Consider the following 24,406-nt stretch of genomic DNA (forward strand, 5'->3'; position numbering starts at 1 on the left):
GAAGCACTACTTTAAATTATGTGTGCAAAACCCTGATTAAAATTTTATAAAACATAAGGGTCAGGCACTGTGGATCACACCTGTAATAAGGGTGTGGCATTGTGGATCACACCTCAGTGCCACTTTGGGTGGCTGAGGTGAGAGGATTGCTTGATGCCAGAAGTTCAAGACCAGTCTGGGCAACATAGCAAGACCCCATCTCTTAAAAAAAATTAATTAGCTGGGTGTGCATGCCTGTAGTCTCAGCTACGTGGGAGACTAAAGTGGCAGGATTGCTTGATCCCCGGAGTTCAAGGCTGCAGTGAGCTATGATGGCACCACTGTACTCCAGCCTTGGTGACAGAGTGAGACCCTATCTGGAAATAAAAATACATTTAAAAAAAAGTCACAGACTCTTTATACCTATTAGAATCCTCAACTTCTTGTGATCCATAGCCTCATAGCCTTATGGGAAACTCAGAACCTAGAGCATCATTTAAGAAAATGGAGCTTGCAATCCCAGCTACTCAGGAGGCTTAGGCAGGAGATTTGCCTGAACCCAGGAGGCGGAGGTTGCAGTGAGCCGAGATCGCGCCATTGCACTCCAGCCTGGGTAACAAGAGAGAAACTCTGTCTCAAAAAAAAAAAAAGAAAAGAAAAGAAAATAGAGCTTGGAACAGTAATATCAGAATATTAAAGCTAGACATGAAGGACCGTAAGGACTATCATGTTCCCTATTTCTTCTGTCATTTGTCTTTCCCTTTTTGCAAAAGGCATCTTTTTTTTTTTTTTTTTTTTTTGAGGCGGAGTTTCGCTCTTGTTACCCAGGCTGGAGTGCAATGGCGCGATCTCTGCTCACCGCAACCTCCGCCTCCTGGGTTCAGGCAATTCTCCTGCCTCAGCCTCCTGAGTAGCTGGGATTACAGGCATGCGCCACCATGCTCAGCTAACTTTTTGTATTTTTAGTAGAGACTATGTATATTTAGTAGAGATCCTGGTCACCATGTTGACCAGGATCGTCTCGATCTCTTGACCTCGTGATCCACCTGCCTCGGCCTCCCAAAGTGCTGGGATTACAGGCTTGAGCCACCGCGCCCGGCCAAAAGGCTTCATTTTTAAGCTTTCTTTTTTTTCTTTAATGGGAAGAAGAAACTAAGGCTAAGGCTAAGGTTGTGAGATTTGCCCATGGTTACAAAGCTAGTGTCAATGAGCCCAGGTTTCCTGACCTCTAAATCTAGAACATTTTTCACAAAATCTTCAGGGGCAGTCACTCCTTTAAGGCCCTGAGTGTGCTAGTCAATACTTAAATAATCTGACTGATGATCAATACAATAATGATTATGATAATAATAGCTAACATAAGCTACTGTTCTAAACACTCCACATTTTAACTCTCACAACATTCTTATTAGGCAGATCCTATCATCCATCAACCCACCTTTTCCAGATGGAGAAATGCAGCTCCAAGATGTTAATTAATTTGCCAAAAATTACACAACTACTGAGGGGCAAAGCCAGGAAATAGAGCTTTTAATGCCATTTTATACACACCCTCATATAACTCAAATCAATTTCTCTCTAAAATATTAATTAGCCTAAAAGCAACAGTTATAATTTGGTAGCACCTACTAATAATCCACACAACATGAATATGTTTTGTTCCAAAATCAGTATTACAAATGGGACTGTACAAGCTGGTTTAAATGCTTAATGCAATTCCATAAACATAGAGATGAGTACTTTAAAATTATGTGTTTAAAAGTTTGGTTAATAATCTTCAAGCCTGCAGATTTTATCTCAATGCATAATGAAGTACAAATTGGCTTGATAACATGGGTGAATTTATTTCTTAAGATTTGAGTGCAAACTTAAAAACAAGAACAAACAAAACTTTTCATCAAGAATAAACACAAAATCTAAACAATTCTACAATCATGCATTTTAACAGAAAGTACAAAAATGAATACATTGTAATTTGTAACTGCATTTAAACATTAAAATATTTCTCTCCAAATCCAAACCACCACACAATCTTTATCTGTTCTCATCTTGTTACCTTAGAAACATTTGTCATATGCTATCAGGAAAATATAGGCAAGAATTACTAATCAGTTATTCATGATCAAAGAAACATTATTCTCCTTAACTGTGACTTTTTGAATCATTTATCCATATTTCTGAAATGTCACACAATTATTCCTCCACTCTAGAGAAAAAAAGAATAAATACAGATATCAAGGAGGCAGGAACATTCATGGAATTAAAACAAAAGTCACAAGTGTTTGACTTAGAAATGTACATATTGTTGTAAATTTTTGAAGTACAACTTTAGTTGATGGCTGATGTGTATGTAATAATGTGACAATTTAAACAGTTATAAAAATGTGAGATCAAAATCTTTAGGCTCAAATACTTGAAAAGTCACTATGAATATGGAAAGATTTGTTTACATAAACATATATATTTTTTTATGGAAAATCAAAGGGTAGTGGCATCTCCCTGGTCCCTTAACAATATTTGGATTTTCGCAAAGAATTAGCAGCACCCAACCTTAAGTGTTAATTATGTGTTTCTAAAGGACCTATATAACAGATCAGTTGGCAGTGTTCTAGCTTTCGGGAGATGGGGGCGGATTGGGGGTGCAAATATCTGAGATAAGATAATGCATGCACTCACACTTTAAAATCACCATTCTAAATGGGAAAAAAAATCACATATTGGAAAAGTCCAAGAAACTTATTCTTAAGGGATAAATAGCAGGGCAGGAATAGAAGCTGATAATAGTCTACTTGATAATAATGGTTTTTCACTCTTCAAAGTCAAGTTGGGAGGAATGAGAATTCTCACACACACATAACTTCAGGAAAAACTTTCCTAGAATTTTAACTTGCAAAACGCTGAACAGAAATCTTTATAAAAACCTTCATTCTTGTTTATAATACTTGATTTTTCCCTTATTACCGCCACATACATAACACTTAAGTATTTTCTTTATAAATATTTTAGAGCAAAAGGAACTTATTTTGTTGCAATGGTGGTTCACATCTGTACAAAAGAACATAAGCAGCATATATATATATATATGCATATATAAAATGATTAAGAAAAAGTGCAAAGAATAACAGTATTAAGAATTTTTGCATTTTACAGTAACTATGTTTCAAGTGTGAATATCTGTCAGGAATGTATAATCCCAGGTTGTCATTAAAGGTTCAAAAAGAAACCACACTCCAAGTTACTGCACAAACATCAGTCCTTATCCCAAATCCAGTATTTCCAGTTTCTAAACTCTTTCCAAACAGGAAAAAATGATAACAGTGTTTTCTTCCCTTTAACTTCACAAAACTCATCCAAGTTAATCACCTGTAAGTTCGAGCAAGATATTGGGGAAGTTATTCATTATAACCCGCTTTGCTAAAATTAAAGCAAAATGAAAGGCTTTCTGAAATGCAAACTACTGACCAACAATCAAATCAGCAACAGCAAACAGACCTTAAATTACAAATGTAATTTAATACAAGTACATTTTAAAATCAATCCCTGTTATCAAAGATAAGTTCAGAGTTTAAATCTCTTTCCCATGTTCAGTGATGTGTAAGAGTTCTAATTCCAAATACTCATGATTTTATCTCGTTTCTAAGAGAAAATGTTTGCCTGTTAAATTTTTATTACTTTCCTATCTTTTTGCTCTTGGTCTCAGCTTTTCAGTTTGAATAAACACAAAAAGACAATTTTCAGCATTTTACAAAATGTACTTTCCTCTTAAGTCATTCAAATAATTACAGTTATTTTTAGATCTCAAAGTTTCAAAAGAGCAGCTCAATTTCCCTTTAAATATATTACTAGATATTTTTTGGTGTTGTATATGTTATTTTATTCTTACTTTAGGCACTGTAATTATTCACAATGTTACAATGACTCTATATCTAACCTATGCAACAATTATAATCTTAATACCTTCTAAGGTATTATTTGATTTTGTGTATTATATTACTATTGAATTTTTCCTTCAAGATAAATGATTGGAAGAGAATTTTAAAGCCCTGCAGCACTTCTGCTTTGAGTAGTGTTAATACATATATTCTGTCATGCTTAATATTTAAACTCCTTCTGAAATAGGAAGACAAGAGGCATTGGAAGCTGCAAATTTCCTCAAACTACATTCTACTCCAACTCCAATTTATTTTGTTCAACAGTAAATATTTTTCTTTATAAAAACAAATATATCTTAGGCTAATTTTTAAAAACAAAATTTCTGCTCTATAATAACACAGCTAAAGGGAAATAACTTTTCAGTTTCAGTTGCACTAGAACTATGCAAAACTAAAGTAAATTGGACAACAACTTTAATCACTTTTGGTTTTGTTTTCTTTTGACTGTATCTTTAGAATAATATACCTTGCTTTCTAACAGACAGCTCAACAAAGGCGTAAAACTTGAGAAGTGAAAAACCACCAGGCTACCTCCTGCACAAGTGTCAATAAAAGAGTAACATTTTATTTGCCCCCATACATTCGTTCAATGTCTTTGAGGTAATGGTTCTTCAGCTCCTTCCTTTTCAGTTTGAAAGCATCTGTTACCAAACCGGTTTCAGGGGTCCATGGCTCCGGACTTAATCGAACCTTGATTGGAATTTCAAATCGCTCCAAATTCACTGAAATTAGAAGGGAAAAGATGGGTGAAAAGGAGTGGGGGGAAGAGAGGAGAAAGGAGTGGGTAAAGAGATAGAAGAGAAGAGAGAAGCAATTAATAAAATATGAGTTTTTCAGGACTTACCTAGATGATTGAGGTGATGAATCACCAATCACCACAAACTTATTTAATGGTATACTAGATAGTTTATTAATGCTACCTCTACCTTACAATTTCATTTTATATTTCTCAAAGCACACGTAAGTTGTTTCAGTTGGATAGTTTTTGTCTATGTAGTTATTATAATATACATACATATACACATTATTTACACTCACACACACACACACACACACACACACACACACCTTCCTCTTCAGAGATTTTATATTTGCCTGGGATGGTCTTTCTCAATACAATTGTGTGGTTCACTTCCATACTTCGTCTATATGTCTGCTCAAATGCCACCTCCCCAGAGAGGACTTCCCTGATCACTCATAACAAAAGAAAAGTCCCTTTGTCTCTCTATATCTTCTTAACACTGTGCTTTGTTCAAAGTACCTATCACTACCCAACATATTATATATTTGTCTCACCATGGAGCTAGAATGTAAGCTCCATAAAAGCAAGGTCTTTGATTTGTTTCACTGCCATCCATAGGGTTAGGTTGAGAGCCTTCCATAAACATATACAAGTTTATGAATTCATTCCACAGAAAATTAAGCCTGTAGACAAGTATTCTTTATAAGCTTTACTACATATTCAAATACAGATAAAAAAGGGATTGTGGATTTCATATCTTTAAATTGTATTAAAACTGATGCAATGAATATTATATTTGAGTTAGAGAACTCAATATATATTATAAAAATATAAGGAAGTAAGGACATAAAGGTAATAAATATAGTATTAATACTTTTAAATTCCATAAATTATATGCCATCAAGTTATTTATTATGAATACAAGGGTAATTCTTTAGATTATGGAGGCCTATTAACAGTAACGTTAATAAACAGATGAGCTTTATTTTATGTGATTATTTAAAACACCAACTGCTAAGAAGCAAACATCAGCACATTCTTTAAAACTACTACTAAATAGCCTAGATGACTTTAGAAACGATTTGGTTTCAGTGGCAAGCACAAAGAACTCACATCACGAAAGTTCTTTTCTAGTGCTAGTCTACATTTTAGTGAGTTTCTCATGAAAACAACAGAAAAATATAAAGCTGAGTATGAAAAATAATCTTTCAAACATAAGTTAGAGCCAAGTTCCTAAAAATAATGTCTGAACGGGTAGTAAAGGAACATAAAATTTGCTTGAATTAACCAGGTCTACTCTTTTCATAAAGTACAGCTCAGTTATACAGAGGTTCATAAAATAAGACTATCTGCTCCCAAGGTTACATTTGAAACTCAAGGAAACGGTTAAATTCTCAACTACAAACTTGGCTCCCTAATTTTTTGTTTCATTTTACTTTTCTTACATACAGAGGTCCTAGTCCAGAAACACTGACAAAATTGGGACAAGGCAAACGCATTATTTCAGTTGCACACAAACAAATGAAAGCAGGGTGATAACAATCTTCCTATTTAGTCTTTATTAAAGTCCTGCTTTAAAGCCAAAAAATAGACTGCTATAGAGATTTCATCTGAAGAACTCCTAAACATTATCTAATACCACAAGCCATAGAAAGCAATCAACAGTCACAGTTTCCTATAAATAGAATAAACTGCCAACAACTTAGAAAGATTATGGGAATGAAAACAAAAGCAAAAACAAAATTGTGGCATTTTTATCTGAATTAACTAGAACATTATGAAATGTGACCAGCAGGTCGTAGCAAATAATCGATTTTTATAGCCATTAGTAGTTGCTCAAATTATCCAAAACAAGTATTTTGCATTCTTATGATACTATGTATATCTCGCAATTATACTTAAAATATGAAGAGGCTTGCTATGAAAGATGTATAATTTCTGACAGATTTGCTGAATACAATCAAGACTATTTTACAATTTTTTGCATAAGTCTCTGAAATTATAATTTGAAGCAAATTGTTGGCAAGATAAATCTTTTGTGGCACAAAAGGTTCATGATTTATACATTTAGCTCATGATTAGCACTCATTATCCAAATCATGAATTAAATGCCTCACTCCAAGCACAGGAAAATTATGAGGGCCTACTGGGTCCTAGGATTTTATTCTGCCTTCTACCAAATTGGGACGCAGCTTGATTCCCCTCATTGTTGCTTTTACACAATTAAATATGCAATGGAAAATCATTCAAGTCATATTCTAATCCATTAGTACATTCAGAGGATGACTAAGAATAAGTACAGTGCAATATCAACTTACTGAAATACTATATTTAAAGAAAATATTATATTTGAAATGCTATACTTAAATACTTATTTAAAGAAAATATATTTTTGAAAATACTATATTAAAAGCAAAATCAGGGTTTGTAACAAAAGTTTCTGGGAGTCTGATGTTATTAATATAAAAGTATGTTATATCAACAATATTATAACAAAACCACCTTGAAGAAGGAACTATTATGTCACACTGTCTTTATAGGAATAAAATAAGTAAGTTTTTTCAATCTGATTATGTTAAGAGGCAATTGTTATTTAAAACTTTACAGTGTCCAGAGTTCAGAAAATTGTTCCTGGGGAAAAATTAGTTTTCAGGTAGAAAAACTATCACTATAACCTATATTTTAAAACCAAAATGGTATGTAAGTAGTTAAATTTTTGATAAATAGAAATTATAGGAGCTCCGTTAGGGAAATAGGTATATTCATCTATTTCTGATAGATATGTGAAACCATATATGATAGATACGGTTCAGTTTTCCTGGGAGAGGCAGCAATTTGGCACTGAGGAAAAAAAGTCTTTAAAATGTATACTTTCTTTGACTCAGAAATTCTGTTTCTAGGAATTCATGCTAAGAAAATAATCACATAAGAAAATAATTATTGAGTATATAAGATTCATGTTATATTTATTTATACTGATGGGGAAAAAAGTGAAACTCACCTAAAAATCCAATAGGGACTTAAATAGCTATTTATATACTGGGACTATTTCGTATTTAAAATGATACTGTAAGTTTTTTTTTTTTTGAGATGGAGTTTCACTCTTTGTTGTCCAGGCTGGAGAGCAGTGGCTCAATCTCGGCTCACTGCAACCTCCACCTCCCAGGTTCAAGCAATTCTCCTGTCTCAGCCTCCTGAGTAGCTGGGATTACAGGCGCCCGCCACCACACCCAGCTAATTTTTGTATCTTTAGCAGAGATGGGGTTTCTCCATGTTGGCCAGGCTGGTCTTGAACTGCTGACCCCAGGTGATCCACCTGCCTCGGCCTCCCAAGTGCTGGGATTACAGGCATGAGCTACTGCGTACAGCCAATACTGTAATTTTCTATCTATTGACATAGAAAAACTTTGATGATGTTGACAGGTTAAGTGTGTGTGTGTGTGTGTGTGTGTGTGTGTGTGTATATATATATATATATATATATATATATATATATACCAAAATGTAATCTCACCACCCAAAGATAAACTACTATCAAGTGATTATATATATATAATATATAATATATATATATTAATATAATAACTCCTTTACGTTTTGGTTACCAGAATTCTGGCAGTCAGGCTAGTATCACCAGGGCAAGAGACTGGAGAAATCTCCTTTGGAGAAATAGAATGACTTAAGAGAAAAAGACACGAACATTTGAATACCTTTTCAGTGAAGCCCAGTAAGCTTTCTAAACAGTTTTTTAGTACCTGGTTCTTAAATATGGACATACAAGGATCAGCAGACACTTGGGAGGCAATGACCAAAGCAAGCATAAAGTGCAACGAGGGGGAAAAGGAGACAATAACAGAAGAAAACTACATAAAAAGGATTCCTTTTAATATCCTCAGAGGAATAAGAGACAATGCATCAACTGCATCCATGAAAGAGCAACAGGGTGCTATTAAAAGGAACAATGACAGGACAGGAACAAGCTCTTGAAACTTAAAATTCTGACAGTGGAAACTGGAAATTCAGTAGTCGAAGAGATGATAAAGTTGAGACTCTGCCAGAATATAAAACAAAAAGAGGAAAAGAAAATTTTAAAAATATAATAAAATTAGAGAATGAAAGCTGGAAGTCCAACAGCCATACAGAAACAGATGCACAGGGCAGGGTGGAGGGATTATGGGAAAAAAGCAAATGAACAAACAAAAAATAAATTAACATTTCCCAGAACTAAAGGGCAGAGATCTCCAGACTGAAAAGGCCCACACCAAGTATGCACAAAGATAAATGATCAAAGACCCACACTAAGATACATCATTATGAACTACGAAGATACCAGAAATTAACATGACTCTGAAAGCTAGGAGAGATAAAATAGATCATACAGAAATAAATGGGAATCAGGATGCAACAGTGGAGTTGGAAGACAACAGAACCAAGTCTGTGAGTGTTCAGGAAAAATGATTTAGAATTTATCATTCTAAAATATGCCAAGACACATCTCAAGGGTGGGGACAGAATAAAAACATTTTCAGACATGCAAACACAGTCTCAAAAATTTACCTCCTATGCACCTTTCTCAGGGAGCTGCTGAAGGATGTGCTCTATCCAAACTAGCAAGTAAACAAGCAAAAAGACAGATATGAGATCCAGGAACAGGATCCAACATAAGAGAGAAGCAAAGGAAATTCCCAGGATGACAGTAAACGGAAGCCTTGGGGAGCAAACAGTCTAAATTTCAGCACAAGGATAAAGGGCTCTAAGAAGTATGTCTCTGAGAAAAAAAATACAGACCCGCTATCCTTTCCTGTATCAGGGAGAATTTTTACAATTTGATCAGAGTTTACAGGAAAACTTAAGAATAGGTATACAGAAAACTAATAAAGAAAGGAAATTTTAAGATCCAGGGAAAACCACAAAATTGTCCAAGAAAGGAAATATAATCATAAAACACTATGTAGTTCAGCTGTGAATATTTTCATAGTCATAAGGTAAACCTGGGTTTAAAATGGGAATTATATTATATATTGGAAAAGAAAGAGTGTAGGGGGGGAGAAGAGGAGAATGGTTATAAAAAAGTTAAATCTTCGGTGGTTCGAAGTCCATAGATAATATTACAAATTAAAAATTCAAGAAGGAGCAATATAACAATTTTCTTTAGAAAAATGGAGGCGAATGTCAGAGACTTTAACAAAACAACTAAAGTTGAAGACAGATGAGACCTGGGGAAAGAGGGATACAATATGGGCTGCTTTTTGTTGCAAGTCCACAATATTGATATTTTAAAAATTATATATGCTTGTTATATTGATAAAAATGAAACTTAAAAAAGGTTATAAAGACCAGGCATGGTGGCTCATGCCTGTAATCCCAGCACTTTGAGAGGCCAAGGTGGGTAGATCACGAGGTCAGGCGTTTGAGACCAGCCTGACCAAAATGGTGAAACCCCATCTCTGCTAAAAATACAAAAATTGGCCAGGCATGGTGGTGCATGCCTGTAATCCCAGCTAGTCAGGAGGCTGAGTCAAGAGAATTCCTTGAACCCAGGCGGCAGAGCTTGTGGTGAGCCAAGATCATGCCATTGCACTCCAGCCTGAGTGACAGAGCAAGACTCCATCTCCAAAAAAAAAAAGGTTATAAAATCAGCCTACCCACATGGAATCCCTTGTTGGAAAAAAGAAAAAAAAAAAAGCCTACTATTTAAGTTGAGCATTAATTTTAATCTCTTTAATTTTCCAATCAGTGTTCCAATAAGCTTTGTCAGGCCTTACTGCTAATTTAAAACTGTTGATTACTCTTTCCTGAAACTCTTAGCAGTGGTCTGCATGGGCTTTGATCTTCTGGCATCTTGCAAATTATGCTTCCCACACACATCTCTTTCTTCATCCATTCTTTTCTTTTTTTTTTTTTTTTTTTTTTGAGATGGAGTTTCGCTCTTATTACCCAGTCTGGAGTGCAATCGCGATCTCGGCTCACCGCAACCTCCGCCTCCTGGGTTCAGGCAATTCTCCTGCCTCAGCTTCCTGAGTAGCTGGGATTACAGGCACACGCCACCATGCCCAGCTAATTTTTTTTATATTTTTAGTAGAGATGGGGTTTCACCATGTTGACCAGGATGGTCTCGATCTCTAGACCTCATGATCCAACTGCCTCGGCCTCCCAAAGTGCTGGGATTACAGGCTTGAGCCACCGCGCCCGGCCTCTTCATCCATTCTTTATATGCTGGTGTTGTCCAGAGACCCATCCACAGCTTCTGTTCTCCCATTACAATCTCACACAAGGTTGGCCCATCTGCTTTCTTGGTTTCAATTATCCCCCAGTCTATAGTATAGTCCAGGCCTCTCCGAATAAGATTTGGACTATACACAACCACCTGCTGGACATTTTAACTTTGACTGTCCAAAAGGTGTTTCAAACTACGTGTGTCCCAAACTGACCTCATCATATTCTTGTATATGCCGGATCTTCCTCTTGTATTTTCTAGCTCAATCAGTAGTAAGTAGTATTTACCTTGTCACTTCAGCTACAAATCTGGGGGCTAATCTAGACTTCTCTTTTCCCTTGTCTACATTATCCAATTAATCATTGAAGTATGCCAATTTCACTTCATGTTTCCTGATTCCCTGCTTCAGGTCCTCATTACTCAACACTCCCCTCCTACAGCCGTCTTAAACTGGCCCTCTGCCTCAGTCCAGTCTCTCTCAAATACATCTTCAGCACGGCCTCCAGAGTGACTGCATCTATCCAAAATGCAAACCTGACCACGTCACTAACCTAGTAAAACCTGCCAATGGCTCCCCACTGCCTATAGGATTACATCCAAATTTCTGAACACAGCATAGAACGCACTATACAACTTGGTCTCTGCTAACCTCTACAGCCTTACCTCATACTTTATACTGTACCAGCAACGCCAAATTCCTTGTAGTTCCCTCACAGATCATCCTTTACATACCTATTTGCCTTTACTCATGTGGCTTCTTAGCCTAGAATGTCCTTCCTGGTTAACTTCTAATCAACCCTTAAGAATGAGCTTAAGTGACATCTATTCCATGTCCTTCCAGGTATGTTAGGTACCCTCATCTGAGGTACCATGATTATCTCTATATTGCTGTTAAGATTGTTGTCTCTCTTATGTGCCCCTCTTACCTGATAATGAACTACATGAGAGCAAGAAATGAGTCTTACTACGTTCTGTATTCCTAGTGTGTGACACAATTCCTGGCACATACTATATAATCAGATGTTCTCCGATTGGTTATTAATGCATCATCTGAGATAGTCCATTTGCAGAGCCAAAGTATACACACAAAGCATAATCAGGGTTAAAACACTAGTTACTAAACTTAAAGTTATTAATTTCTACTTTGCAGACACAAAGTAGACTTGTATAACAGATCTACCCAAACATGGACCATTCCAAACACAGGCTAGATGATCAAAGATGTTAAAACATGCAATAAAGAACTAGATAGATTATTCTACTACATGACACTGAAGATTTGTTCCAACATGGAAATTCATTATACATATTTAAGAAGTAGGTTTCTTAAAACCCTGTATTTTATTATTAAAGCGAACATCTCGAAGAACCTAATGCAAAAGACATTATTAGATGACTTTTAGGGACGATACGAGTCTACCAATTTCTTACTTACTGGCATTTGCAGCTTCTCGAATTTCTTTCAGTATTTCAGCTTCCATAGCAGGATTATTGCAGATATCAACCCAAGTTCCTTCTACCCCTTTCTGTTGCGCCAAAAGTGTCAACCTTTTCTGATTAGGAACCACAAAACTGATCACATAGGACTGGTCACTAAAAAGATAGAAAATAAACTAGAAATGATACCGTTGAGAAAAGTTATTCATAAATTAGCCAATGAAACAGTACAGTATAGATAATTCAAATATATATTTCTCTTATTTATTAAAATTTCATTAGGAAATAATAAAACCCACAGTACCAACATAAAGACAGACATATAGACCAATGGAATAGAGAAACTAGAAGTAAACCCTTGTATCTATGGAGAAATAATCTTTGACAAGGGTGTTAAGACCAGTCAATGAGGAAAGGACAGTCTCATCAACAAACGATGCTAGGAAAACTGGATATCCACCTGCAGTGAATGAAGGTGGACCTTTACCTTACAATATATATAAAAATTAACTCAAAATGGATAAAAAAGCTAAACATTTAAGAGCTATTAGTTCGGTGCAAAGGTAATTGTGGGTTTATACATTAATGGCAAAAACCGAAATTACTTTTGTACCAATCTAATAAAACTATAAAACTGCTAGGAAAAAAAACAGAAAAAACACTTTATGAGAATAGATTTGGTACTATTTCTTGGATGTGACACCAAAAGCAAGGGCAAGAAAAGCAAAAACAGATAACTGCGACTACGTCAAAATTAAAAACTTCTGTGTATCAAAAGACTCAATTGGCAGAGTAAAAAGGCTATCTATGGAACAGAAAAAAAGATTTGCAAATGATCTATCTGATAACGCTTAATAAACAGAATATATAATTTCCACAACTCAACAAAAAACCAAAGAGCTCAATTAAAAAAATGAACAAAGAACTTGAATAGACATTTCTCCAGGGATAATACATGAATGGCCAACAATCATAGGGAAAGGTGCTCAGTGGCAGTAATCATTAGGGAAATGCAAATCGAAACCAAAATAAAATATCCTCTCACATCCATGAGGATGAGTATTATAAAAAACAAACAAGTGCTAGCGAAGAAGTGGAGGAAATAGAATGCTGTGTACTGTTATAGGAATGTAAAAATGGTGCAGTTCCTGTGGAAAACAGTATTGCAGTTCCTTAAAAAATTAAAAACAGAACTGTCATGTGATCCAGCAATTCTTGGACATTTATCCAAATAACTGAAAGCAGAATCTCAAAGAGATATTTGCACACCCATTTTCCTAGGAGCATTATTCACAACAGCCAAGAAGGGAAAGCAACCAAAGTATCCACTGATAATGAATATACAAACAACATACATTCTATGGATACAATGGAATATTGTTAAGCCTTTAAAATGAAGGAAATTCTGACATATGCTACAACATGGATAATCCTTGTGGACATTATACTAAGGGAATTAAGCCAAACACAAAAAGACAAAAACTATATAATTCTACTTATGTGAGATTTCTAGAGAAGTCAAATTCACAGAAACAGAAAGTAGAATGGTGGTTTCCAGGGGAAACAGGGAGGAAGAATGGGAGTTGTTGTTTAATAATGGGTATAGAGTTTCTATTTTGCAAGAAAAAAAAGGTCTGGAGATTGGCTACACACCAATGTAAATATATGCAACACTACTGAACTGTACATTTAGAAATAGTTAAGATGCTAAATCTTACCTTATATGCTTTTTACCACAATTACAATTTTTAAAAAGAATAAACCCCATAAAAATAAGATATATCAACACATAAAGAAATTGACTGAGTCTCTTAAGACTTTTGATTTAGAAAAACTTGGGTTCAAAACTCATCTCAAATGTAGTAGTTGTCTTACTTGTTTCTGAAAATTACTTATGCTAAGTCTCAGTTGTGGATGTTAAATGAAATAACTTGTGACATAAGTTAAGTATTTAGCAAGATGCAGGTGTCCAATAAATAGTTAACATGTCTGCATTATCTCAAATGATGTTCAAGCTATTGAATTCAGTAACTTTCATAAATGTACAATTCCCCAGATCTGATGAAAATTCTAAGAGAAATGGATGTTACCCTTATGACAATAAGTAATTAATCACATTGTTTTCTAAATATCTTTTGACTTATAAAACAAAAAAATACAACTTTGGAAAGTTACCTTTTGGCGAAAGCACAGATGTTGTCAATAAGTGGACAATTCTTCAGTGCAGCTTCTACTTTCCCAAGAGATACATATTCTCCTGCTTGTAACTTCACTAGATCTTTCTTACGATCTGTAAGTCATAAAGAATGTCAAGTCATCCATAGTCTGTTTTACTAAGGTACAGGCAATTCTGACTGTCTTCTTTGAATATTATTACCTTAATCGTTATGTACAAAACTATTTCTTCTAAAATTATTATTAGGTTGGTGCAAAAGTAATTGTGGTTTTTGCCATTACTTTTAAAGTGGCAAAAACTGCATCTATATAATGCTTGCCCATACACACCAGTTAAAAGGAAAATCCCTAGTTAAGTAAGTATTGGCTAAAAGTTACACTTTATATCCAAAGCTTGGCATCTTATTATAATCTTAAACATTATAATGAAGTTAATAGAAGGAACTAGGACTTTGGAACATTCAATTTCAATGGTAACTCTGCTGGGTACTAGATAAGTGATTCTGGGCATGTCAGTTAACCTCTTAATCCTCAGTTTTATCAAGATAATGATGCCTGCCTCATACAGACATATCCCACAATGTCTGGCATATAGAACACATTTAACACATCTTAACTCTCCTTTTCCACATTTGACATTATCTTGTTAAAATGACAGTGCTCTAAGAAAGTGCTAGCACAGGATGGCACAGCTTGAATAATCATCACATGGCCTGGGAACCTGTGTGTGAGTGCTGATTTGCCTACCCATAGCCTGGGAGCCCACTCTACAGAAATAACCTTTGATTCCAGTGCAGTTGAGAAACAAGGGGAAAAAAAGCTTATTGGTTCTCAACTGAACCATTGGTTCCTGGAAATTTTCCCAGCAGATCAAATTTCTAGATGAAGAACCAATTTTCCCAGGAAATCTCTAACGATATTCAGGTCAAATATCATGAGGTCCAGAGACACATTGAAATCAGTCACTAGACATAGGTAAGGAAACTCTATATCTTAAAAAAGACCTGATTGGGATCCTGCTGAGCGGTCCTCATCAACAAGTTTTGTTTTAACTTTTGCCTCATCAAAGTGAATATCACAAGGGCCCATTTTGGAGTCAGTTCTTGAACATAAAGCTCCATTTCAACAGGTTCAATAAGGACAATGCCAAAGTAACTGACATTCTCAAAATTGACTAGTGCTAAGAATTGATACTAATTTTCTAAAGTTCAGGCCTAGATAGACCCATATAAGCAGCCAACAGTAAAATATATATATGTGTGTGTGTGTGTGTGTGTGTGTGTGTGTGTGTGTCCATGCTGCCCCTTGTGTGGAAAGGTACAGTGAGGAAGGCCTAGCATAGAGTATGGTACGGATATAGTTATACAAAAATCACATGTGGTTGACCAAGAAAGACCTCCTCTGAGCTTTTTTGTTTTCTCATTACTAATCTGCTATTTCCCTGCCCATTCTCACTACACTCAATGCTGCTATTGCTACTGCTGCTAGTACTTACACTAACGTTCAGGCTCTGTTTAGAATATTTTACATATATCAACTCATTTAATCTTAGCAACAGCCCTATGAGGTTGGTATTGTCCCTGTTTTACTGATGGAAAAGCTCATACATAAGTTAAATAACTTGTCCAGAATTTGAATGAATGAAACCATCAACCTTACTGATGACTGATCAATATTCCTTTCATATATATTGAAGTTATAAAAACTAAAGAAAACCATAAAAAGTAAACATTCTGACCTATAATCTGTAAACATCCATCGGGATGGAATTCTCCAATATCACCAGTGCAAAACCACCTTTGTCCATTTTCATCCACAGAATAATCCTCTGCTGTTTTCTCTTCATTTTTAAAATATCCCATGGAGATGTTCTGTCCACCAATTACGATTTCGCCTCTGGGGTTAGGCTTGTCATTAATTGTATAACCGCCTAGAAATCATAAAAGTAAATTTGTTATTGTTCTACAACAAAATCTACTTTCATTCATTCTTAAAGTTTGTATGTTAGTATTTTTCTGCTGATCAAATTTTATATCACTTTATGAGAGAACATTAGGTTATATTTCCTAAGATTTACATGAGGATAGTGGGTGACTGTGATTTTAAAAACACCAGGAAAGATTCAATGATAATCACCACTAACAATTACCCATCTCAAACCTTCCCATATCATAGCATTTCACAGAACACCACCAGCTAGGTGTTCATAGAGCTCTTCACCCCAGGAAGAGTAACACTTGAAGCTGTTATAAGTAAATTACTAACACATTGATATCAATGCATTTCAAATATTTTTCTAAGGAGATTTTAATCAAAGAGAACATGTAGTAAGTACCTTAAAAAGGTAGTGCCATAAAGTGAGAAGGAAAAGGGGACTATGGGAAACAGGAAGGAAATTGTATTAGTTTTGCCTATGGCCAGTCATGACTTTAAAAGTTCAAACACTAAACTAATTGACAATAACTACTAATATATTTTAACACTATGCATTACCTCTTTATTACTGAATAAAGCTTACTTTAAGAAAATCTAAATTTGTAAACTAAGATACAGATTAGATTTTGTGTCATAAAAGGATTAACATCAGGATTCCTTTCAGCTGTTAGCTGATCTGATAAATTTAAAACTATTCAAAATTTCAACATGATAAACCCATTGTATGAAAAAAACTGAAATTACTCCTACAGTATAAAGCCAAGGAGTCTTCACAGCAAGGAAAACTCCAAATACATGTTTAACAATGGACCTACTCCCCAAAACTGATATTAAGGCCCAGTACCAGGAAATCAGAAAATAAAAATTATAGAAAAACTTGGTAAGGAGATTTTTCCCTTTAAACATTTCTCTGATTCCACTGCCTAACAAATAAAAACTTACCTAGTAAAATAATTCTGATGTTGATGTCCAAAACACATATGCAGATACTATTTCCTTCAGACTTTTATGGTAAAATTGGAATGCCATTACCATGGAAGAAGAGAAGACTAGGTCCCAAGGTGTAAAACTCTTGGGAATGCAACTGGCTTTTTAAAACGTGTTTTTTAAAAAGAAATAGTCATTTGCTCATAGAGCACTAATAATAGCACATATTAAAAAATGCTTTAGAAACTTAAAGTCTATGTTAGATAAAAACATACTGATTTTTTAAGGTTTGGACAACCTAAGGGTTGCATCCTGCAAGGTAACACGTACTTTAAATTTTTGGCCCATGGTTCCATCCTAAGGTAAATATTCTCTTTTAAAATCTTACGCATTTTAATTATTCTTCCTTTATCTGGCATGGCTAGGCTATTAATTACTTATTTAACAATCTACTTTATTGTAGTTAATGTCTATGTTTAGTATCTTTCATTAAGAAGATAGATTTGCCTTCAGCTAATTTATAGAAAGGATAATCATCAATGTCCGTAGGTTTCCTCTAAGTGGCTTGTCTCTGCAGGTACATATAAAAATTCAAGTATACAAACAGCTGAACAGTTGAGTCTGAACTATGAAAATCTCTGCTCAGGTCAAGATCCAAGAAGTTGGTGTGTGTATGTGTGCAACCCATCACTCTATCTCCTAAAAATCTGGGGTTTCTTTCTTAGTCCATTCTCTTTAGTAAAGTCAAATTTCCATATCATTCTCTTTAGTAAAGTCAAATTTCAAGGATCCTCACCTTCTCCAATCCCAGAGAAAGCCCCAGTAGGAATTTTTTTCTGTTTACCTTGAAGTATTGTCAAGTTCAGAATCATTAATCTTAGATTCTAGAGAGTTTGTTTTCCTCGTGGGAACCTAAAGATATCACTGAGGATAAAGAATGCACTGGGATAGGCAACAGTAAAACAGCAGAGAATTGTTTGTATCCCCAGACTTTAAATAAATTAAAGTCTAAAAGCTGATAGTAGTTTTCAGCATATCCTGAATTACTAGAGCTTTCCATAAAATTCTTACCTTCCTGCCAGTCTTTTAGCTTAATCTCACAGCAAATAAGAGGGGCTCCAACTCTGCCAGTAGTATAGTCAGTTACTGTAAGGGAAAAAGTAACAGAGATATTAGCATCCCACATTCCAAATTTGTACCAATGTACTGGGAATATTAGAGTTAGAGCCAAAGTCAGAAAGATGACAAAAGAAAGAGTACAAAGTGTGGTCATTTTTCAGTATTTCAACTCCATTTCAATAGTGCAATGATTTCCATCGCTGTTACATCATTTTTGCTTTTCATGGTTATATTTTATGTAATTAAGTACAAAAATCTCTGTTAAAGGAGGAGAGATGGCTCCACCATTATCTACCTAAGATTGTCATAAGACAGGTTTTGATTGGAATTCCTGCCCTACCCCTTATTGGCTGTGTAACACGGACAAGTGTAACTTAACCTCTCTAATCCTCCATTTCCCCCTCTATGAAATAGAGATAGTAACAGAAGCTACTTCACATAGGGATATGCGGTGAGGATTAAATGAGATAATATGTGGACAACATTGAACACTTCTTGGTACAAGCTAAGCATTCAAAAGATGTTAGCTGACGGTATCAAACATCATCATGATGATGGTATTTTATTCTTTTGCAACTTGTGATTATTGCTAGCAATAATCAAATATTTATGGACAGTCTATTATGTAAGTAGCATTACATTAACTATGGTGAAGAAAACACATGAGAGATAAGGAGACCCTGCACTCAATGACCTTACAAATGACCTGGGAAGAAATGCATGTGAAACAATTTAGAGAACATTTAAAATACTAAATGCATGACACTGAAGGTGAGCATCATAGTAGCTTAGAGACTCAAACAATGAATGGAAAATGAAGTAGGTGGGAAAGACATTATTGAAGAGTGGGCATTAAAAGATGGCTGTGGGCCAAGCGCAGTGGCTCAGACCTGTAATCCCAGCACTTTGCAAGGCCGAGGCAGGCAGTTCATGAGGTCAGGTAATCAAGACTATCTTGGCCAACATGGTAAAACCCTGCCTCTACTAAAAACAAAAAAATTAGCCGGGCATGGTGGCATGTGCCTGTACACCCAGCTAATTGGGAGGCTAAGGCAGGAGAATTGCTTAAACCCAGGTGGTGGAGGTTGCAGTGATCTGAGATTGTGCCACTGCACTCCAGCCTGGGCAACAGAGCGAGATTCTGTCTTAAAAAAAATAAAGGCCTGGCATGATGACTCATACCTGTAATCTCAGCACTTTGGGAGGTTGAAGCAGGCAAATCATGAGGTCAAGAGATTGAGATCATCCTGGCCAACATGGTGAAACCCATCTCTGCTAAAAATACAAAAATCAGCTGGGCATGGTGGTGCACACCCATGCTCCCAGCTACTCAGGAATCTGAAGCAGGAAAACTGCTTGAACCCAGGAGGCGTGATCATGCCACTGCACTCCAGCCTGGTGACAGAACGAGTCTCAGTCTCAAAAAAAAAAAAAAAAAAAAAGCTGTTAGGTTAAAGCTGAATGGAGCAATAAAACACTGGATGAATGACAAAGATGGTATGGAGGAAAAGGAGCAACCTAATCCAGGAATTATCTGACAACATTTAAAGACATTTTAAAATAAGCAATTAGATGACTTAGAAGCTAATACTCTGAATGACTTTAAGGATGGCAATACTATTGACACAAACAAATTTGTCAATAGAGAGACAGTTTAGAATAATGTCGTTGATTTTGGACACAACGAGTTTAAAGTGAAAATAAGATCATCCAAAAAAACCCAATTCCTATATGCCAGTGTTTCTAAACCTAAAGTGATTTTGCCCCCCATGGGATATCTGGCAATGTTTGGGGATATGTTTCATTGTCACAGCTGGGGTGCCCACATAAACATCTGCTTTGGCAACTTAATATCCTGCAATGCAAGCAAGAGCCCTCAGAAACAAAGAATTATCTGATTCAAAATTTGAACCATGCCAAGGTTAAGAAACCTCGCTTTAGGCTGCTGAAAATAACAAAAGGGAAGGCAAAGTCAGGACAGGAACACAGATTTAAGAAGGAGCATAAAAGTAATACTTCATTTTTATCAGTATAGTTCTCTAAAGAAGCGATCATTTAGAAAAAAAAGACTAAAGGACCAGGGTGACAGAATTTTGAGGACTGACAGTGTAACACAAATATTTATAAGGTGGCCGGGCACAGTGGCTCACACCTGTAATCCCAGCACTTTGGGAGGCAAAGATGGACGGATCACCTGAGGTCAGGAGTTTGAGAACAGCCTGGTCAACATGGCAAAACCCCATCTCTACTAAAAATACAACAATTAGCTGGGCATGGTGGCACATGCCTGTAATCCCAGCTACTCAGGAGCCTGAGGCAGGAGAATCGTTTGAACCCAGGAGGCAGAGGCTGCACTGAGCTGAGATCGTGCCATTGCACTCCAGCCTGGGAAACAAGAGCGAAACTCTGTCTCAAAAAAAAAAATCAATCAATCAATCTATCTATCTATCTATCTATCTGGCTTAAAATTAAAGTGTCCATATGATATTTATAACTAAGAATTCAGAAAACTAAAACTACATCAATTTGCAATGAATCCGATATTACTTAAGAGGTATTTTAAAGTTACCATGGTTTCCAAAGGTAATGCAAATGCATTTTATTAGTAGCAGCTGATGTAGAATATTTACCACATTAATAATGCTTACCTTCAGTAACTGTCCCAGCACCACATGATTCTGTCAGTCCATAACCCTGGCCAACTGGGCAGCAGAAGCAGACATTCATGAATCGGTGTGTCTGAGGAGATAGCGGGGCCCCTCCAGAGAGCATCATGCGGACATTACCTCCCAGCAGAGCCTTCACCTTTTTAAACAGTAACCTTGATAAAGGGGAGGATAAATGATTTTAATATATGCATACATTATTCTTGGCAACACACTAATTTATAAGCTCTGGGAAAGATTCCACAACTGGTTGAACATCTCAATGTCAGAGTCATGATGAGAATGAGAGGTTAACAAGGCAACAACTAGTAATGCCTTGAAAAAAATGCCAGAAAAGATAGGACTTCCACCAAGATGGCTAAATAGGAACAGCTCCAGAGCATAGTTCCCAGTGAGAGAGATGCAGGAGGTGAGTGATCTCCACATTTCCAACCGAGGTACCAGGTTCATTTGGATGGGACTTGTTGGACAGTGGGTGTTAGCCCAAGGAGGGCAAGCCGAGGCAGGGAGGGGTGCTGCCCCACCCAGGAAGTGCAACTAGATAGAGGATAAGGGAACTTTACCCCCTTGGCACTCCAGTTCAGATACTGTGCTTCTCCCATGGCCTTTGCAACCCACAGTCCGGGAAAATGACACCAGGCTGAAAAGCACCGTGAGTTACCAACACAGATCTGAGTGACAGCTCCAGCACAGATCTGGGCAGAACTTTGACTAGTGCCAAAAGCACCTACAGGGCAGATCTACCTGCCCTCCAGAAAGAGGGAGAGCTGAAAACTGGGAGACAGGTGATATGGCTTAGCAGGTCCCATCCCCACAAAGACCAGCAAACTGAAGCCCTATTGCTTGAGAGTTTCACAGCCAGCACATCAGTTCAAGCTCAACGCAGGATGATCAAGCTCAGTGGCGGTTAGGGCATCTGCCATTGTGAGGGCAGGTCTAATCTCACCTGGGTAAACAAAAGCCAGAGGAAGCCTATACAGCAGCCAGGCTGAGTCCCAGGCAGCCCAGCAGCACCTCTGCAGGCAGACAAGGGACAGACTGCTTCCTCAAGTGGCTCCCTGACCCCTGAATAAAATGCCTCATACAGGAGAGCTCTGGCTGACAACTGCCGGGTACTCTTCTGGGACCAAGCTACCAGAGGAAAGATCAGGCAGCAATCCTCACTGCTCCACAGTGCCTGAAGGTGATTCCCAGGCAAGCAAGGTCTGGAGTGAACCTCCAGCAGTCCTACAGCACAGGGGCCTGACTGTTAGAAGGAAAACAATAAAACAAAAAGAAATAGCTTCAACATTAATAGAGAGATGTCTACTCAGAGAAGCCATTCGAAATCACCAACTTCAAAGATCAAAGGCAGATAAATCCACAAAGATGGGAAGAAACCAGCGCAAACAGGATGAAACCATCAAAGACCAGAACGCCTCTCCTCCTCCAAGGGTTCACAACTCCTCACCAGCAAGGGAACAAAGCAGGATGGAGAATGAGTTTGACAAATTGACAGAAGCAGGCTTCAGAAGGTGGGTAATAACAAACTTCTCTGAGCTAAAGGAACATGTTCTAACCCAATGCAAAGAAACTAAAAACCTTGAAAAAAGGTTACACGAAATGCTAACTAGAATAACCAGCTTAGAGAAGAACATAAACAACTTGGTGGAGCTGAAAAATACAGCATGAGAACTTTGCAAAGCGTACATAAGTTTGAATAACCAAATCGACCAAGCAGAAGAAATGATATCAGAGATTGAAGATCAACTCAATGAAATAAAACAATAAGGCAAGATTAGAGAAAAAAATAGTGAAAAGAAATGAACAAAGCCTCCAAGAAATATGAGATTATGTGAAGAGACCTAATTTATTCTTGATCAGTGTACCTGAATGTGACGGGGAGAATGAATCCAGCTGGAATACACCCTTCAGGATATTATCCAGGAGAACTTCCCCAACCTAGCAAGGCAGGCCAACATTCAAATCCAGGAAATACAGAGAACAGCACAAAGATATTCCTCAAGAAAAGCAACCCCAAGGCATATAATTGTCAGATTTGCCAGTGTTGAAATGAAGGAAAAAATGCTAAGGGCAGCCAGAGAGAAAATTCAGGTCACCCACAAAAGGAAGCCCATCAGACTCACAGCAGACCTCTTGACAGAAACCCTGCAAGCTAGAAGAGAGTAGGGGCCAATATTCAACATCCTTAAAGAAAAGAACTTTCAACACAGAATTTCATATCCAGCCAAACTAAGCTTAATAAGTGAAGGAAAAATAAAATCCTTTACAGACAAGCAAATGCTAAGAGATTTCATAACCACCAGACCTGCCTTACAAGAGCTCCTGAAGGAAGCACTAAACATGGAAACGAACAACCAATACCAGCCACAGCAAAAACGTACCAAACGGTAAAGACCAATGACACAATGAAGAAACTGCATCAACTAACGGGCAAAACAACCAGCCAGAAATAAAACGGCAGGATCAAATTCACACATAATATTAACATTAAATGTAAACGGTCTACATGCCTCAATCAAAAGACACAGACTGGCAAATTGGATAAAAAGTCAAGACCCATCAGTGTGCAGTATTCAGGAGACCCATCTCATGTACAGAGACACACATAGACTCAAAATAAAGCAATAGATGAAGATTCACCAACCAAATGGAGAGCAAAAAAAAGGCAGGGGTTGCAATCCTAGTCTTGGGTAAAACGGACTTTAAACCAACATAGATCAAAAGAGACAAAGAAGGTAAGAGACATAATGGTAAAAGGATCAATGCAACAGGAAGAGCGAATGATCCTAAATATATATGCACCCAATATAGGAGCACCCAGATACATAAAGCAAGTTCTTAATGACCTACAAAGAGACTTATATTCCCGTACAATAACAGTGGGAGACTTTAACACTCCACTGTCAATATTAGACAGATCAACAAGATAGAAAATCAAAATGGCTATCCAGGACATCTACAGAACTCTCTACCCTAAATCCACAGAATATATATTCTTCTCAGCACCACATCGCACTTCCTCTAAAATTGACCACATAATTGGAAGTAAATCACTCCTCAGCAAATGCAAAAGAACAAAAGTCCTAACAAAAAGTCTCTCAGACCACAGTGCAATCAAATTAGAAATCAGGATTAAGAAACTCACTCAAAACCACACAACTACATGGAAACTGAACAACTGGTTCCTGAATGACAACTGGATAAACAATGAAATGAAGGCAGAAATAAAGATGTTCTTCAAAACCAATGAGAATGAAGACACAACATACCAGAA

The 24,406-nt window shown here is 36.6% G+C and overlaps 1 protein-coding gene across 20 annotated transcripts in view; it reads right to left on the bottom strand.

Moving 5' to 3' along the window:
- Window positions 1-1,803: 1,803 nt before the first annotated feature.
- The window catches only part of ACSL4 (acyl-CoA synthetase long chain family member 4), an 87,827-nt gene continuing 65,224 nt past the window's right edge, over window positions 1,804-24,406 (bottom strand). For all 20 annotated transcript variants that reach the window (XM_035289504.3, XM_035289502.3, XM_078362125.1 and 17 more), the window contains 6 exons: window positions 21,112-21,284; window positions 18,416-18,490; window positions 16,221-16,412; window positions 14,483-14,597; window positions 12,306-12,463; window positions 1,804-4,633 (listed from right to left, as the gene is read on the bottom strand). In XM_035289504.3, coding sequence (XP_035145395.1) covers window positions 4,476-4,633; window positions 12,306-12,463; window positions 14,483-14,597; window positions 16,221-16,412; window positions 18,416-18,490; window positions 21,112-21,284 — 871 coding nt within the window. In that variant the 3' untranslated portion in view covers window positions 1,804-4,475. The remainder of the gene's footprint in view (window positions 4,634-12,305; window positions 12,464-14,482; window positions 14,598-16,220; window positions 16,413-18,415; window positions 18,491-21,111; window positions 21,285-24,406) is intronic.

Source organism: Callithrix jacchus, chromosome X, assembly GCF_049354715.1.
Source record: "Callithrix jacchus isolate 240 chromosome X, calJac240_pri, whole genome shotgun sequence".
Classification (NCBI taxonomy): Eukaryota; Metazoa; Chordata; class Mammalia; order Primates; family Cebidae; genus Callithrix; species Callithrix jacchus.